The sequence below is a fragment of the Mixophyes fleayi genome, chromosome 3, assembly GCF_038048845.1.
Source record: "Mixophyes fleayi isolate aMixFle1 chromosome 3, aMixFle1.hap1, whole genome shotgun sequence".
Classification (NCBI taxonomy): domain Eukaryota; kingdom Metazoa; phylum Chordata; class Amphibia; order Anura; family Limnodynastidae; genus Mixophyes; species Mixophyes fleayi.
This window is the reverse complement of record NC_134404.1, coordinates 116,717,975-116,737,585: the sequence shown is the minus strand read 5'-3', so window position 1 is coordinate 116,737,585 and position 19,611 is coordinate 116,717,975. Positions and strand designations below refer to the sequence as shown.

General features: G+C 43.3%; 1 protein-coding gene across 1 annotated transcript; it reads left to right on the top strand.

Moving 5' to 3' along the window:
- The first annotated feature begins 5,989 nt into the window (after positions 1-5,989).
- On the top strand, positions 5,990-12,816 carry LOC142143923 (E3 ubiquitin-protein ligase TRIM39-like). The gene has a single exon (XM_075202205.1). It carries the CDS (start codon positions 6,017-6,019, stop codon positions 7,595-7,597), a length of 1,581 nt encoding a protein of 526 aa, XP_075058306.1. The 5' UTR covers positions 5,990-6,016; the 3' UTR covers positions 7,598-12,816.
- Positions 12,817-19,611: the final 6,795 nt, after the last annotated feature.

Sequence of the window (19,611 nt, the reverse complement as noted above, 5' to 3'; positions counted from 1 at the left end):
TTGTACGTTCGATTGGGGATGGTAGGAAGATGAGAGTGCCAATCGTATGCCCAAGGTCTTGCAAAGGGTCCGCCAGAATCTGGACACGAATTGTACTCCTCTATCTGACACGATTTCGAACGGACATCCATGGATACGGAAAATTTCTCTAATGAAATGTTCAGCCAGGGTAGAAGAAGAAGGTAAACCAGACAAGGGAACGAAATGCGCCATCTTCGAAAATCTATCCACCACTACCCAAATGGTGTTGCAATTCTTACTAGGAGGAAGCTCAGTGACAAAGTCCATACTAATATGGGTCCAAGGCTTAGATGGAATGGGTAGTGGCTGAAGCAACCCCGCTGGAGTTCTGCGGGGGGTCTTGAACTGGGAGCATAAATCGCATGCTGCGATAAACTCTTTGACATCTCTCCTCATAGAAGGCCACCAATAACTTCGAGAGAGGATTTCAAAGGTCTTGCGTTCACCAGCGTGTCCAGAGAAACGAGAAGAGTGAAACCATGAAAGGATTTTTTTCCTAAGAGCAGGAGGCACGAGGGTCTTCCCAAATGGTAGCAGTTTCGTGGAAGAAGCAGCCAGAGAAACACATTTGGGGTTCTCTTCAACGTCTGAGGACGCCACGAAGGCTCGAGATAGAGCGTCTGCTTTTTTATTCTTTGCAGCTGGTTTGAAGGTTATGATAAGATCAAAACGGGAAAAGAAAAGAGACCATCTTGCCTGACGAGGATTTAAACATTGAGCAGACTGTAGGTATGACAAATTTTTATGATCCGTAAAAATTGTCACTCCCTCTAACAAATATCTCCACTCCTCCAATGCTACTTTAATAGCCAGCAACTCCTTGTCCCCGATGGTGTAATTCTTCTCCGCAGGCAGAAGACCCCGAGAGTAAAAGGCACAAGGATGGAACTTTTGTTGCTCCGATTTCTGGGAGAGAATGGCTCCTAAACCAACATTAGAGGCGTCTACTTCTAGGAAGAAGGGAAGCATCACATCAGGCTGTCGAAGGATGGGAGCAGAGGAGAAGGACTCTTTAAGAAATTGAAAGGCTTGGAGAGCCTCAGATGACCATTGCTTAGTATTGGCCCCTTTGCGAGTAAGAGCCACAATGTGAGATGCAATTGAAGAGAAGTCTTGAATGAAGCGTCTATAGTAGTTGGCGAAACCTAAAAAACGCTGAATGGCCCGAAGAGTGGTTGGCTGAGGCCAAAGTAACACAGCATTCACCTTTTCTGGATCCATTTGTAGACCAACTCCGGAAACAATATAACCCAAAAATGGAATCTGGGGCAACTCAAATGAACATTTTTCTAGTTTACAGAATAATGAATTTTTCCGGAGTCTGGAAAGAACTTCGGCCACGTGTTGGTGATGTGAAGGCAGGTCTTGGGAAAAGATGAGTATGTCGTCCAGATATACTACGACACATACATATAACAAGTCCCGAAAGATCTCATTAATGAAGCCCTGGAAAACAGCAGGGGCATTACATAACCCGAAGGGCATTACTAAGTATTCATAATGCCCATCTCTGGTGTTAAAAGCTGTTTTCCATTCATCACCGGACCTGATTCTAATCAAATTGTAGGCACCACGAAGATCCAACTTAGTAAAAATCCGGGCTCCCTTGATCCGATCGAACAACTCAGTAATCAGAGGAATGGGGTACCGATTTTTGATAGTGATAGCATTAAGTCCACGAAAATCTATGCAGGGGCGTAATGATCCATCTTTCTTCTTCACGAAAAAGAACCCAGCTCCAGCGGGAGAAGTAGAAGGTCGAATAAATCCTCGCTGGAGATTCTCTTGGATGTATTCAGCAGTAGCCTGAGTCTCAGGTAATGAAAGTGGATAAACACGACCCCTAGGTGGAATCTTGCCAGGTAACAGGTCAATCGGACAATCCCATGAACGATGAGGGGGAAGACGTTCAGACTGAGCTTTATCAAAGACATCGGCAAATGAAGCATACTGAGGAGGAAGTCCCGGTGAGGAAGGTGAAATGGAGGTTTGCTGTATTCTACGAGGAACAACACGAGAAAGACAATGTTGGTGACATTCAGGTCCCCAAGACGTAACTTGAGGAGTGCGCCAGTCAATCTGGGGAGAATGACATTGAAGCCATGGAAGGCCTAAAACAATCGGACTTGTAGTAACAGGAAGGATTAAAAACGAAATTTCTTCTCGGTGTAGAACACCAATCTGAAGGGTCACTGAAGACGTACTTTGGGTGATGAGACCGTTGATAATACGTGATCCATCGATAGCAGTCACCGTAACAGGAGTCTTCAGGGTAATCACTGGTAGGGACCATTGATTTACAAGGGATTCAGAAATGAAATTTCCCGCAGCTCCTGAATCAATTAGAGCTTGGGACTCAAAAGACTTAGTAGCAAATGAAATGGTAACGTCAAATGCACAGATTTTTAAGCTCGTAGAAGATGGAGAGAACTCCAGGGACCCTAACTTCACCTCTCCGGAACTAGTTAGGGCCTGGCATTTCCCGATTTTTTGGGGGCTTGACTGGAGCATATGTGTGGCATCAGCACAATAGATACAAAGTCTATTCTTAGTTCTTCGATTCCTCTCTGCAGAGGTTAGTTTGGAACGTCCAATCTCCATCGGTATTACCGGAGGTGAAGCAGGACGAATTTGAGAAGTGGAACGAAGAGATGTTTTAGCTGAAGCAGTTCTTTCAGAGTCCCTCTCACGAAATCTGAGATCCACACGATGACAAAGAGAAATCAAATCTTCTAAAGACGTGGGGAGTTCTTGAGTAGTCAGTGCGTCTTTAATTTTGTCCGAGAGCCCCTGCCAGAAGGCGGCAATTAACGCTTCAGTGTTCCACTGAAGCTCAGAGGCTAAGATCCTAAATTGAATGACGTACTGTCCTACTGTACGTGAACCCTGTCGTAAACGTAGAATGCTGGAGGCAGCAGAAATAACACGACCTGGTTCATCGAATACATTACGAAACATGGAAATAAATTTGGCACTATCCTGTAACAACGGATCATTTCTTTCACACAGAGGGGAAGCCCATACGAGAGCTTGTCCGGAGAATAATGAGATGAGATAGGCCACTCGGGAACGATGAGTCGAAAAGTTTTGAGGTTGGAGCTCAAAATGTACTGAGCATTGGTTGAGGAAACCTCTACATGTTTTGGGAGCTCCATCATACTTTGACGGAGTTGGCAGGTGAAGCGTGGAAGCCGTAGACACCTGGGATGGCACTGGGGAAACGGAGGAAAGCACAGGAGCATCAACAGAAGCTGTGATATTCTGCACAGACGTTCTTTGGGAGGCTAACGCCTGGTAACACCGCAGCAAATGCCGTTGGAGAACTTCCTGTTGTTCCACACGGGTGACCAGATGCTGCAGCATCTCTTTAGCTGTGGGTTCCGAATCTGGGTCTGTCATGGCCTGATCTTACTGTCACGGGCAGTAGGAGGCTTTACCCAGTATCACCCGCTGATGGTCTTATCAGAGCAGTAGAGTTGGTATATGATACTCTGATGGCAGGGTGATAATGGAACTGGAAACAGCAGATGGTTAGAGAATGCTCAGAAAGTCTATGACTAGCAGCACTGGTAAACAATGGGTAACTGAACACGAGGATCTGGATGGACAAGGCACGTGAGGGTAGTCAGTGGTCTGCGCACGGCAAGTTGTACCACTGCTATAGTGAGAAGAATGTCCAGGAGTAATAAGGAGGTGGAAGTCAGCGGTCTGTGTATAGCAAGTTGTACCGCTGTCTGTAGTGAAGGAATGGAATCCAGGTGAAAGTCACGGGGAAGTCAGTGGTCTGCGAGTAGCAAGTTGTACCACTGCTTATGTGAGAGGATCTATGCAACTGGTGACACAGGGAAACAGGAATCAGTGGTCTGCCTCTAGCAAGTTGTACCACTGAATATATATGTGAGGAAGGACACGAGGAGATAAATGCTATGCAGAGTCTACACGGGTACACTGAACTTGATCCCACGTTGAACTGCACACAATGATAATAATGAATGAACAGCACTGCACAGATAAACAAAGTCACTCAAATAGTCCAGCAAAAGGAAACACAGTCAATAATAGCAATAGTCTCAGAGGATGGAAACTCCAGAGGAGGACAACTCAGTCCAGATGGATATGCAATACACCAGCACAGTCAATGAGAAGTATGCATACCGTGGTTCAGATGAGCAGGCTGTTAGGGATAGCTGCAGGGATACCTGAGCGGCCGGGAACAGACGAGATGCGAAGTCCTTGCAGAATGGAAGCGGCAGGTAGGTGCAGCGCACTGTAGATAGGACAGCAAAGATGACAAATACTCAGGAAGCAGTAGTATATTGAATAGAACAGCAGGAGAACACGGGAGAGTTGAAGCGATGTAGCAAAGCTGGAAGCCGAGGAGCGTAGACTCGAAGCAACAGGCGAGTTGACACAAATGGACACACTGTAGAAGCAGTAGGCAGCGGGTCAGCTGACGGCAGGTAGAATGCAGACTGGAGCGCTGAGACGAGCAGACTCTGTAGACACGCTGAAGTAGCGAACAGGAATCAGCTGGAACAGTAGCGATGTAACTCAGGAGAGTTTGCAGTAATCTGTAGCTGTAGATACACGGAGGCAGCGGATAGGAACCAGCTGCTGGAGTCACGAAGAAACACAGGAGAGTATGCAGTAATCTGTAGCTGTAGATACACGGAGGCAGCGGATAGGAATCAGCTGCTGGAGTCACGAAGAAACACAGGAGAGTTTGCAGTAATCTGTAGCTGTAGATACACGGAGGCAGCGGATAGGAATCAGCTGCTGGAGTCACGAAGAAACACAGGAGAGTTTGCAGTAATCTGTAGCTGTAGATACACGGAGGCAGCGGATAGGAATCAGCTGCTGGAGTCACGATGAAACACAGGAGAGTTTGCAGTAATCTGTAGCTGTAGATACACGGAGGCAGCGTATAGGAATCAGCTGCTGAAGTCACTAGGAAACACAGGAATAGAAGTGGTCTGGAAACCACAAACGGCAAACAGGAATCAGCATTAGCTGAACACACGAGGAGGCACTGGAACACCTTCAGAGACTCATGAGGAATGAGACTCCATGAGACTCCATGAGACTCCATGAGACTCCAAGATCAGGCAACGTGGTATTGACCACAGGTGCTTAATATAGGGAGTGTTGCCTGATCAGTCAATTAAGTTAAAGGAACAGAACTGAAGGTTAAAAGGGACTGCACATGCGCAGTACCTCATAATAATGGACGGACACGGTTCCTAGCTGCCTTAGAAGTAGCACTCACAGTCCGGTGAGTGACAGATATCTTATGTAGTAGTTGCAGTACAGAATATTTAAAGCATTAAAAACAGCCTAGTATTTTTTACGAGGGCCCCATTCTAATGAGATGCCCTGGGGCCCCAACAATCTATGTCATAACACTGGCTGGGACTTTTAGTTCAACAAAAGAGAAGAGGCATAGGTTACAAACTCTTAATGCTAGAAGCACAGATAATAGGGGATATTGATCACTATATTAGTTATGTCTTATTTGTATTTGTAGCATTGTTGGCGCTACGGAATCTGTGGCACCTTATAAATAATAATAATGCACTGGCAGTGACTGGACAGGTATGCTGATAATTCCGGTTCGGTAACGGCGGCAACTGCATGCTGGAACATGTAGTTCCACAAGACCTGGCAGCAGTTCCAAAAAATCTGCACTGCTCACAGTGTTTACTACGTGATCAGGAATGAAAGAAATAAACTGTTGGTTATATCTTCATCAATATTTGCTTTAGTAACAAAGTAAACTAGTTTTGATACAGTAACTGGGTAATCTCTGCAAAATTAATCATTGTTAGCTTGTTAAATGACGTTACTGTATACACTAGCTGTGTCCCTTAGTATAACTGAGCCTATATATATGTGAGGGACAAGCTCAGACTCGCCCTGTGTAGAAAATGTACAATGCACACACTGGTGTCTGAATGTCAGAGACTTTCACTTTCATTTCCCTCTTCTGCTGTTAGCGATGGCGTCTGCTGATCTGAGACAGGAGCTGGACTGTTCCATCTGCCTGAACATTTATACAGATCCTGTAACACTGAGATGTGGACACAACTTCTGCCGGGTCTGTATTGATCGTGTGCTGGATACACAGGAGGGGTCTGGAGTTTATACCTGTCCTGAGTGCAGAGCAGAGTGTCAGGAGCGTCCTGCACTGCAGAGGAACATAAATCTGTGTAACATAGTGGGGAGTTTCCTGTCTACTTGGCCAGATCAGGAGGAGACTGGGATATTCTGCACTTACTGTGTGGACTCTCTGATACCTGCTGTTAAATCCTGTCTGCATTGTGAAGCTTCTCTGTGTGATAATCACCTGAGAGTACACAGCAAGTCAGCAGATCACGTCTTATCTGATCCCACCACTTCCCTGGGGAACAGAAAATGCTCCGTCCATGAAGAGATCTTGAAGTATTTCTGCACTGAGGACTCTGCCTGTATCTGTGTGTCCTGCTGTCTGATTGGGGAGCACAGAGGACATCAGATGGAGTTGCTGGATGAGGCCTCTGAAAAGAAGAAGGAAAAACTGAGAAATGTTCTGCAGAAACTGACCACAAAGAGAGAGGAGACAGAGAAAAGAGTCCAGAGACTACAGGAGCGCAGGAGAGAAGATCAGGAAAAAGCAGCTGGTGTAACAGAGAGAGTCACTTCCTGGTTTAGAAACATTAGGAGACAGCTGGATGACTTAGAGAAGAAAGTCCTGAGTGAGATCTCCAGGCAGGAAGAGAGCATTTCACTCTCAGTCTCTGATCTGATCCAGCAGCTGGAAATAAAGAAGGATGAGCTGTCCAGCAAGATACGTCACATTGAGGAGCTGTGTAACATGTCTGATCCAGTGACTGTCTTACAGGAACCAGACACAGGTGACTTGTGTGATACTCAGGACAGAGAGAGACATGATGACCAGGTCCATGGTGTAGGAGATCTGGATGTGGGTCTAACCTCATGGAAACTACGCTCATTATCGGATATAATAACAATAATAAATACAGAGATGCATGGGCAGGTACCTGCAGACATATTTCTGGATGTAAACACAGCTGGTGATAATATACATATATCAGATGACAGGAAATCTGCATACTGGTCACCAAGCCAGAATCATCCAGAAACACCAGAGAGATTTCAGTATTATCCTCAGGTATTAAGCACCAGGAGATTTTCCTCAGGGCGACATTACTGGGAAGTGGAGGTCAGTGAATCAGGGAGCTGGAGGGTAGGGATGTGTTATCCCAGTATAGACAGGAGAGGAGAGCAGTCACTCATTGGATATAATAACAAGTCCTGGTGTTTGTGTTGGGGGAGGTATACTCCGTGTACATTGATACATGACAATAAAGTGATCCAGTTACCTGACACTATTCCCTATGATAGAGTGAGGATATATCTGGATTATGAGGCTGGACAGCTGTCCTTTTATTCTCTGTGTGACCCGATCAGACACTTACACACCTTCACTGCCACCTTCACTGAGCCCCTTCATGCTGCATTATGGGTAGAGACTGGTTTTATAACCATATCTGGGGGAGTCAGGAAATGGGAGAAATGATCAAAAGAAATCTAACCAGAGACAGAGAGAGCGGGAATCTGGGGAAACATTTAGCCAATAGAGTGAAGCAGTGGGTGGAGCTACAGCTGAGCATCATATTTGTGATTGGGTGCAATAACTGCACATGAGCAAGTATCAATCAAACCCATCTGGTCTAAAACTAATCCTGATTTATAGACCTGGCAGGTATAAAAACCATCCAGTGTATATCATAATACAGTAATCTGTGCTACACTTTCTCCTATTAGCTGTGATGTATGCAGGGGGTAAATGGGTGTGGTCTCTGTAAAGCTCCTCCTAATGCAAATTGTAATCCAAATCTCTGTATCTTACACAATAGAAAATGACTTGTACTACAACTCCCAGCATGCCTCATAACTTAGCTGTATTAACTTGCATTTGCCAAAATTGCAAACTATAATTGTTATTAATATATCTCAATTATAAAGTGCACATTATACAGTGCTCCCAGCTTATACCACCCCTTTATATCACCACCCTTATTTACTACCTGGAACTTTCAACATAACAGATTTTTAAAATGTATTAGGCTATGCACACATATAATAACATGACTTTGTCACCCTTATATTTCCAGTGATCCTATTTTAAATCAATGCTGTTATCTTGGTTATTGCATAAGGCAGCCTGTAACTCATACTTGCCTACTTTTAGGCACTGACACGCCCCCTACATCAGAAATTATGTTTTGATGTGGGGGCGGGGCCAAAATGACGCAATTTCACATTATTTTGGCCAGGTATTTGTCGGATGTGGGAGACTTGCCTGGTCTCGGATTTCGGGAGTCTCCCGGACATACCGGGAGAGTTGGCAAGTATGCTGTAACTTTATCTAACACTAGAGTCTGCCAGGTGTCCATGAGATAGCGGTATAGTATGTAATATGAATATAATAACTTATTCATCAGCCCAGATTATGCTGTGTGAGGTTTGTGCTGATCTTACAGGTGATATGTCGAAAGCGAGAGTCCACGATGGCCTTCATATATTATTCCTCGTCTTGTTCAGTCAGAATGAGGGGGTGAACCAGCTTTAAGGGAATACAATCTGTTCAACACCAGTGGTTTTAGAAGGGAAATGTGAAAGGTGTTTGGTACCTTGAGGTACTCTGGCAACTGTAGTTTCTAGGAAACAGAGTTGATTACTTTGGAGATTTTGAATGGACCATGAAGTGAGGGGTGGACTTCATGGAAGGTACACTGAGGCAGAGATTGCGGGTAGATAGCCAAACTCTGTCTCCAATTTTCAGGTCAGGAATAGCTCTATGTTTTTTATCCGCTCGAATCTTATAGTTGTGAGAGGCTTTGAGTAAGGATTCATGGACCTGCCGCCAGTCGTCTGCAAATCTTCTCAGGGTTGTTTCAGAGGCTGGAACAGAAGTTGCAGATAACGGGGAAAATACTGGCACTCGAGGATGAAGTCCATAAACCGTGAAAAATGGAGTAGAAGAAGATGACTCGTGAGAGTTGTAGGCTAAATCTGCCCAGGGAAGCAGAGCTGACCATTCGTCCTGAGAAGAGGATACATAGAGCCTGATAAAAGTTTTTAGATTTATTTTATATTACCTGAATGGTCAGTGAAGGCAGCACAGGATCAGTACTAGGCAGGTAATGGTCAGGGTAGGCTACACAGGTTTGGTAATAATAGGCAAGCAACAAAGAGAGAAGATATTGCACTTAATGTCAGAGAATTCAGCACAGGTTCAGTAGTGACAGACAGTTATTGATTACAGAAAGCTGGGTTCTCAGTAGGTTCGGTAACAGTAGGCAGACAGGGAAAGAGGAAGCACAGGTTCAGTATAATTGTCAGTCGTTGGTCAGGAATATCAGTACAGGGTCAGTATAATTGTCAGTAGAGACAACATAGGTTCAGTAATAATAGAGAGGCAGTGGCCAGGGAAGACAGCACAGGTTCAGTATAAATCATCAGACAATAGACATGGGAGACAGCACACGTTCATAGATAATAGACATAAAATGGTGGTTTTAGTAACCACGCACCTACAAGCGCTGAGGGCATGAAACCTGCAGCCTAATTGCACTGTAATGAGTAAGTGACATAATATTAGGGGTTATTTGCCAGAAAGGAATGTATTAGTTGTCAGACTAGAATGACCAAATAGTTCTCTTCTATTGCTTAGTGATGTGACATTTACAAACACATGTACATTGTATATATTATTCACCTGGCCGGTTCTGTAAGAGAGAATGGTGAGAGTAATGAACACTGGTTTAGTAGTAATAGGTGCTCAGAATGCAGGATTATTAATAATAGGCAGGCGATGGTCAGGGACGGCTGCACAGATTCAGCAACACAGTAATAGATAGGCCAGGGAAGGCAGTTCATGTCTATAATAGGCAAAGGACAAAGAAATAGAGAACGCAGCTCAGGTTTAGTGGTAATGATAAGTGAAGCCATAAACTAAATGTCCCTAAACACAGATGATAGGGTTAACGAATGGTACTTATTTTACAGCAGCTGCGACGCTGTCAGAGAAGCGTCTGCTGCGATGCTGTAGAAAGGGCTCTCATTTATACATGCTTTTGCTTCTCATTCATTCATGGTGGTGGGGGGTTCCAGAGAACTAGAAACCCCCCCTGCATGCATGCCTGTTATACATGCAAGCCCCTGTACCTGGGAGGTGAGTGCATCTGATTTTAACTGCATTTTAATGACGTTTAAAGCATATACGTCAGTGTAGAACCTGCATACAATATGGTGTCTTTGACGCTGGGATGCAAACTTAATCAATAGATTCCAGCAGTCTACATTTTGGAATGGGAAAAACAGCTTGTGAGATGCGTGGTTGCTTTATGATGGGTGCATAGCCACATCAACTTGGGGCATGCCTAGCGCTTCTCAACTGTTAGCAAATAACCCCTCCCCTACCCTGCAGACACCTCTGCATTGCCAACCAGCAGGGAGGTGCAGGGCAGTGGTACGTGGGTTATACCGCCCAACATTCCAGCAGTTGGGACAAAAGTCCTGGCTAACAGGACTGTCCACAAGAATTGGGACTGTCCCATATAAATCAGGACAGTTGGGAGGTAAGGAGAATGATGCAGCGGAATGGAGGCTCCGCATAATCCTTCCCCCACAGTTCAAGTGCTCTCCGATGGCCCCCATATGTAAATTAAGTGGTAATGTCATAATAGCAGCTGTTAGATAAACTTTACTAAATAATGTATGTAACCAACTATTAATGCAGATAACACAATGTTTTATATATCTAATGTGTTTTATACCATATATATATTTAAAATAGGGTTAGACTTTCAATGTCACAAATCCGTCTAGAGCATGGTTGTCCAACCCGCGGGCCGCGGGCCGCATGCGGCCCAGCATGCCTGTAAATGTGGCCCAGCAGGAGTTTTGGTTGTGGCAAGGGGGCAGCGCTGAAAAAAAAAAAGAAAAAGAATGAAGATACTTACCCTGCGGTCACGTCAGCTGGCGCTCCGGCTCCCTCCTTGGTCTCCTCCTCCGTGTGGCGCTGGCAGTGAATGTCGGGGGTGACGTCATCACACCCGACATCCATTGCCACCCGACATCCATTGCGTAGCGCAGCACAGAGGAGTCACCAGCACGAACTATCAGCAGCAGTGAAAGATTATCCAGTATCTTATTGTTGTTACTCTGAATTTGGACTTTCTGCACCATGCAATTATGAACTAGCTGTGTTCTCTGTATGTATCTAATATAAATATTAAGAGATAATTGTATTTTTAATATTTTAAACCATTTTAAATGTGCAGTGCTGAGTAGGGTGACATTATCATCCACTGTTACCCTCATCGGAGGCTGCTCCATGAGCCATTTTTCCCGCCACCCTATCTTAAAATCTCTCTAGATTTCTATTAGTCCTCCTGATGCTCCTATATCGGTGACCATTTCAAACTGGTCAGTAAAAAAAATGATTCCTGGGTGCAGAAAGAAAGGAATTTTTTTTTTTGGACATTTAATTCCCCGAACCCCACTAAGGGGCAGATGCAGGTAAGTTAAATTGTAGCTGGTATTGGGACTACTGCTTTAATCATGATTCTGCAACAGGTTTCCTAACTCTTACTAACTTCATTTCCAAGTAAGTTTAATATGTTAACTATGTTTTCTATGTTTTTTTGGATGATCAGCTATCGTTAGTGTTCGTGTATTTTATGTGCGGCGCAAACCAACTCGTCGTCTTCCAATGTGGCCCAGGGAAGCTAAAAGGTTGGACATCCCTGGTCTAGAGCATTGTTTTTCAATCTTTTTTTTTGTTTTTGTAGTAATTACCCCCTAAAGCAGGGTCTGCATTTCATGGTCCATATGTTCAACCCTCCAATCTTAAAAAAGTGTACATGTCGCCAGGAATTGGTCTTTGTGGATATAAAAAAAAACGGACAATAAAATATATATTTTTTTGTATTACTTTTCTGCTGGCAAGTATGTGGTATAATTCCTAGCAAAACAAAACTAGAGATAAGTAAGGTCAAGCTCATGAAGACATGATAAAATGCAAAGTTCTACTTAGTTCTACTTAGCTTATGTGCAGTGTTACCCTAACCGAATGTTCTAGTGCTGCGATCCTCTTGCCTAATAAGGCGGACTTTATCATACACACAGCGGTGTGACCTAACTCCCATGTGATCTCTACATTAGCATAAATGGGAACTCACAGAGTAGGGGCACTGACAACACTGCTGTGAGGAAATGGTGTGCTACTGGACCGTGAACTTTTTATTCATTTTTCACAGTTTAATGTACTTTTTAATCCTTGGCCCAGTCTAAGTATATACACCAGAGTATCGGTGTATTATGTGTATTGTTATTTCATGTTATTAGGTATATTTTGCCCTTGCTATTACTGCAATATTGTATGTATTACAAATAGAAAGAATATTGCCATATTGTGTGAAAATAACAGGACAGCAGAGGTAATTTTGTGTGTGTTAGCTAATGTAATTACCATTTGTCTCAAATGCCCATTGTTATGAGGTGTGGCTTAGATCTGGTTTGTAATCAGAACAATGTCTGAGTGACTTGCATAGCTAGCTGGCAGCCCACGTTAATTAGCTAGATCAACAGGTAATCTGAGAGGTAATTAGGTTAGAACTTCTAGATGATATGCAATGTGCCCCCACAGTAATATACTGGCTGAAATAGCATTGGGAAATGTATTAACATGTGTTAACATGTATCAATATAAATGTTATTGTATCAAAATTTATCACAGACTCAGATCGTGTAATGTTGCAGATACAATGTGTCAAATGTCTTGCTGTTTTACGCAAGCGTGAAGTGTCATTCCTTGATGTTATATTGTAACCCTTTGTTTAGGGTATCCAACCAAATAGCTAATTGAGTCAAGCCATTCCATTGTATATTCAAGGTAACAGAGACAGTACGTCTAACAGTTAAAGTGTCCACTGATAGACTCTTGCTGTAAGGGGGAGGATTGAGACATTTGATCGTACTCCCTGTGCTAATTTCTTGGACTTTGAAATCACCTGATACGCACAACTATGCATTTCAAACCGGTAAACTGTATTAGCTACATACTGGCTACCAATCATCACCACCCCCAGTGGTTAAACAATATACCACTGGGGCAGTTCACAAGAATTAGAAGAAATTGCTCAAAACTAGAGGCATATGAAGAACAAGGTAATATCCTTAAGAACCATTTTAAGAAGAATTATAACAAAGAAATAGTAGATCAGGCCTATGAGGAAGTCAAAAAGAAAGACAGAACATCACTACTGGAATATAGGCCAAAGATACGGGAATGTGAGGGGCAAGAGATTAATTTACCATTCGTCACACATTACTCAACAAAGATTAAAAGAAATATACAAAAACATTGGCATATATTGCTGAAGGACGAAGTACTTAAAACCATACTTCTAATTAAACCTAAAACCATTACCAAACAGGCACCCAATCTAAAACAGAAATTGGTAAAAAGTGCCCTTGTAGTCGAGAACCCTGAAAAAGACTTACAGAAAATAAGAGAAAGGGTTTCTACCTGTGTACAAAATGTATAGGATGTAGAACCACCAAAAATACCAGTACAAAACCCCAGACAGGGTTCCACTCAACTTACACTAACAGACAACATACTATGAAAGACCGTATCACATGTGACACAAAATAGTCATCTACTTTATTACCTGCCCGTGCGGGCTGCAGTATGAAGGGCGAACGGGTAGCAAATTAAAAATAAGGATAGCAGAACACATCCGAAATGTGAAGATAGGCAAGGAAACTCATAGGGTGTCCAATCACTATATGCTACACCAGCAGTGGGATCCCACATCCCTAAGAGTGGGTACTCTGTGCAGCGCTGCGGAATTACTGGCGCTATATAAATAAATGATGATGATGAAGATTCCAGGGGATACCACATGTGTAACCTCATTGGAGAGGGGGGAATCTAGGGAGGACACCTAACCAAATAGAGACAAAATGGATTTAAGAATTGGAGACACTTACCCCTAAGGGGCTTAATATAGACATAGAACTAGCCTCCTTTCTTTAGTAACATGATAAATGTCTATTATATTCATTAGAATAAGTACAGTACTCATAAAAAGAGAAATATATGTAGACACATTGCAGCATTATGCTTATGAACATCCTATTTACTCCACGCATGATCTGTGTACAGCTAACGCCAAGAGGCAGATTTAAACCACCCTAATAAGGGCTAGGGAATACAGGCATTAAGGATGTAAATGTCTAGGTAGGCCCTTTAGGAATTATCACAATATATGGAATACATATAGGTACCTTTATGTGACCATTTATCTATTTATCATGCTGTAATTATTACAAATGTTTGTACACATGTCATATTTAAGAATAGAACGTACTATATAGAACCAAAGGGAACACCATTCACATATAGGCGGAGTATATGTCACTTATATAATTTGTCACATTGTAACATAGTGCATGTAAGGATATACATATAGCTGCTTTCTATAGCTTACATGAAAAAGGAATCTATTAGCAGTACCATATATCTGTAATATTATAGATTACTAGAAAGGTCAATATACATATGAGATATTTGAAATGGGTGATTAACTTTATCAATATTGAATGGTCCGGACATTCAGCAACTTCCACCCACAGAGGATTTTTAACACCGAGGTTTACAACTATGGACATTACCTGAGGAAGTTGGCATATGGCGAAACGCGTTGGTGGATACCTAATAGAAACTTGGCCCTTACAGGCTCCTGTAGAGCAGTACGTCACAATTCAGAAACCCGAACATACTTCACTGCCGGCGCCTGGAGGAAACATAGAGATGCGGAGGGAGATTAGCGTGGACAAATACGGACCAGAGGAGAATCTCACCTACAGCCTGCATACCATATGCCATTGTGTTTTTATCAAAGTGTAAGTGCATTTTAGGAATAAACTCTACTGTACCTACTTCACTATGTATACCGTCCTCTCTCTGCCTATGAGTTCATGCTGACACCAACTGAAACTAGCACAGAGGCAACAAAATGGAGAGGGAAGGAAAGTCACCACTTTGTATATACAAGACACTTCTCATATCTATATTGATGTAAGTGCAATACGTATTGTGAGTGTACCCCTATAAGAACGTACTTCACTATCAGTCTGTTTTCTTCCTATGTTTATGAACACTGGATTGAGAGCATCGGACATAACAACTGTGAAGAAATAGAGGATTAATAAGAAAGACCACATACTTCAGAAAAGACCACCATTAAGGACATTTGAATCCACAAAACTGTAAGATTATTATCACAGTCCTTAAGTTTTATATACTACTTGGATCTGTACAATAACACCCAGTGGTACATACATACACAGTTATCATATATGGGTAGCACCTAATTATACATACATAAGAGGTTTAAGCAGCACAAAATACCCATATTTCGCTATTACTATTTCTAGAGAGGAAGGACAACTCTCATGTTTGGGAATAGGCAGCAGCTTATACGAGTGCTACGCATCCCAGAGCGTCCATCTCTTGCAATATTCTATTAGCACAAAGAGGTAAATGTAGGTGGTAATCCATACTTTTTGAATGCATTAGTAAATAATAAATAAAATGGATTCATACCAGAAAGTACCCTGCTACCCTCCACCATGCCCGGGTGTAAGCTAGGGGGAATAGAGGGTTATTCTGAAAATAAACTAAAGGCAAAAGATCACTTAATAATAGGAAACGGTTGAGACACTTCCTGCGGATATCTGGTAAATGTGATGGTATGGAGCATGTCTGGAGGAAGAGAGACCTCCTGACCCATCCACAGTAATGTGTTGGGATGGAGCCATTCACAACATTCCTCTCTCTCTGAGTCCAGGTGAGAAACCCAAGGTACAGCTCTCATGTGAGCTGTATAATAATACATAAAATATCTCAGACAGCGACTTCCCCCTGAGCTCCTGGCTAACAAAACTTTGTCATATAAAATGCCCCTGAAGCGTCCCCAGGGACTCCATAAGGATTCTCCAACCAGAAAAAAAAACCGCATCTCTTTTCTTCACCAAGTGGATCAGTCCTCCCCTTTCTTATCCGATCTCCACGGACAGTAAACAATTTAAAAATCAATAAAACCAGTGGGCGCTTCTATGGTGTGAAAATCATTTAACAATTTATTCAGCCAAATATAAAACAGATTATGCATGTACCAGGTGTATATTGAAACTAAGGTTCCTCTGAAGTTTTAATGTTGAATCACAGTACTGCTCCTGGCACACAGCAATATGTATGAGATGAATCTCAGAGTGTTACAAGCCATATATATTTTTCATCCATCACGACTGATCACATCTGACCCACTTTCAATTTACTAAGGTTTTTCAGAAAATCTTGAAAGTATTGGGTTTACAAGATCAAGGGTTTGCCTTCTATTAATTTATGATAGAGACACACACAGCAGCTGCGTCCTTTTTCTAGAACATGGAAGTATTTCTACAGAGCATGTCCGGTCTCAGCACTGGGTGTGTCCATGCAGGCCTGCATCCTCTGCTTCTAGTTCTTCCTGATTCCCTGAGCTTGAAGTCATGTGTGAAATAAAGAAATTGTTAACAAATAAAACATACATATAACATTATGCAGAGTCACCCATCCTCCTGTACGTCTGTGTGACAGTCACATACATAATAGATTCCCAGCCAGCGTGTCAGGACTGTCTGTGTCTTTATGGATCCCAGGGATAAAAATGTTCAAATAAAATGTGTATATGCGGCAATAATAATTATATATGAACAATTTAAAATTATAAATGAAGCAAATTACCTATACTTATCCTTTCCAACATTCACATTTATTTACATCCAGGTTCCATTCATTATAATATTTTAACATAGATGCCACAAAATTCATTTGTTTTATGACAATAGTGTTGGGAACCACAGATACACATAATGTACTTACATCTTACGTACATATGAAGAAAGAAAGATACAACTGTGTGGCCGGGTTCCTCTTACCTCCCACTTGGTCGGGATGGCTGCCGCAGCATCTACTGGGTTAATACCCGATGATGCTGCGCTGAATGTGTTAAAAAATGTATTACAGGTAAAATATAGGGTACTTTTACATCATTCATTCACTTGGCTGAGCACAGCTCCCAGCCCTTAGTTGGAGGTATCCGTTTGCACTGTAAACCTCCTGTCAAAATTAGGAGGCTGCAATACAGGGGATTGGGAAGGTGCAGAATTGAAAGCGGTGAACACTACCTCACAGTCCTGTGTCCAAGGCACTACATGGAGTAACTTCTTTTTTGCACAGTCAGTTAGTTCTTACCTAGGGTGCTGTAATGGGGTACAAATTTCCGGTAATACCCAGCAGTTCCCAAAAAAGACATGAGCTGTTTCTTTGTCTTAGGAGTGGGCCATGCAGTGATAGCATCTACCTTAGTTGTCTCGGGGTTCAGGGTACCTTCCTTTAATTGGTGCCCCAAGTGCTGCACCTCACTCATGCCAATTTTAAATTTTTCAGGTTTTATAGTTAAACCAGCCCCCACTATTTTATCCAGCACACTGCTCAATTGCTTCTGCTTATTCTGAGCAGCCTTTAAATTACTGTGTACCATCACCAATAGGTAGGGGCGGATTGGCCATACAACCAAACGGGACTTTTCCTGATAGGCCACTGGCCTCAGGAGGACGCCAAATGTATTTTTTCCTTTTTAAAAAAATAAAAATAAAAATTGTGAGTCCCTCCCCCCGGAACGGGTGCTAGTGGAGGGGGTTAGTGTGGTAGTGGGTGGCTGGCCCCTCCTTCGGGACCAGTCACCTTCCTTAATGTGACCGCGGCGCGGATCATTGTGTCTGGCTGCTTCCTCCTATCAGGACTATAGACAGGAGTCACATGGGACGGCACCTGTCATGTGATGCTTTTCTAATGTGACTCCTGTCTATAGCACCGATAGGAGGAAGCAGCCACACATGCAGAGCAGCAGGAGAGGCTGTCTACATCTCTCAGACAGCAGATGTTACAAGGTAAGAGTGAGGGGGGAGGGTGGGGGTATGCTAATACAGTGTGGGGGGCTTTTAATATATAGATAGTGTGTGAGGGAAGGAGAGGTATGCTAATAGTGTGTGAGTGTGGGGGGGGCTTTTTATATATATATATATATATATATGGAATGGAAGAGAGGGGGAATTATGGAGGGGGGAATGATTATGTATATGGGGATGGGGTTATGGAGGGGTTCAAGTATATTGCAACACTCTGAATCCTCAGATTTGAGTGATACCAATGTATGCTGAAGCTGGTTTTATTGATGTGTCCTGGCTGCTCCCCAATGACAAGATTTGGTATGTCCCCGCAGCACTGCAATGTCACTCCAGTGGGGAAGGGGATTCTCTGGCCTCCTCTCAGCTATTGCACGTGACACACTGGTACAGGTAGCATCTGGCATGTCCCTCACAGTGACTGGTCCTGCTAATGCAGAAGTGGTGACTAATTGGGTTTGACTCCAGTGATCCTATGCCCTAAATACCTATATTTAATGCAGAGCTTGCTCTTTTAAAAGCTACATGTGACTGTGCAGATCTGAGCTCTGACACCGCTGCACAGCGGAGATTTGAAGCTGCAAGAAGGATTACTCATTTGTATATACCTCTCACCACAGAAACATCAGTCTATACATGCCTGGTCTTGGAAGCTATGCCAGCTCAGCCTGGTTATTGCTTTGAAGGGAGATGGCCTTGACATAGCAGGTGCTGTAGGCTTTTTGCTTTTTCACTCTGCAACCAGCAGGGGTCGCTCTTGTCTATGGCTTGACATGTTCACATTTTTAAATGCACACTTCATACATTCCTGCACTTCGAAAAACTCTGGGGGAGGGGATGCCTGGAAATTACTGCAAAGTGTGATAAGAGCCCATTGATCTTCAGCATCAGAACCAGTCCTCCATGGGAGGGGCCCAAACAAAAGGCCTGGCCCCCACACCTAAAGATGACCGCCCGATTGCTGAGTATCAATGGGCCCCTCCTGATGCCCCTGGTCGGTGGGTACCAGGAGAAAACAGGTAAAATATACAACAGCCAGCACATAAGAACTGTCATGGGCTGTCAGTGCTTCCTGGCATTTGTAGTGCCTCAGCTGCATGCACTAGATTTCAACCTATTTCCCATGATACTCACTGGCCAGGGGTACCAGTAGGCGCGGGTGTCTAGAGAAGGAGATCAGGTACGAAGTATCGGTCCTGGGTCTGTCTGGGGGCTCTGTCCTGTCTGTGTAGTGGAAGGACTCACCAACCTGGTGTGGACCCACCCCGATTGGAGCCTTTTGAAGCGGCCCCAAGAAGTTTCTGTACCTGGGCCCGATATATCTCTTGGTGGCCCTGCATAGAGGGATCCAGTGCTACTCTCTCCAATCATCTCTAGCTGTCGGAGCCTGATCATTTGTTCGGGCCCCACTCCCAGAGGTCCGGGCCCAATGCTGGGTAGGCTGGCTTTGTAGAAAGTCCATTTTAAGTTTGTTTTTTTAATACTTATTTCATTTTTTACGCT

Bases quoted from the DNA above. Each gene is read 5' to 3' on its own strand.
- LOC142143923 (XM_075202205.1), top strand. From the start codon at position 6,017: ATGGCGTCTGCTGATCTGAGACAGGAGCTGGACTGTTCCATCTGCCTG.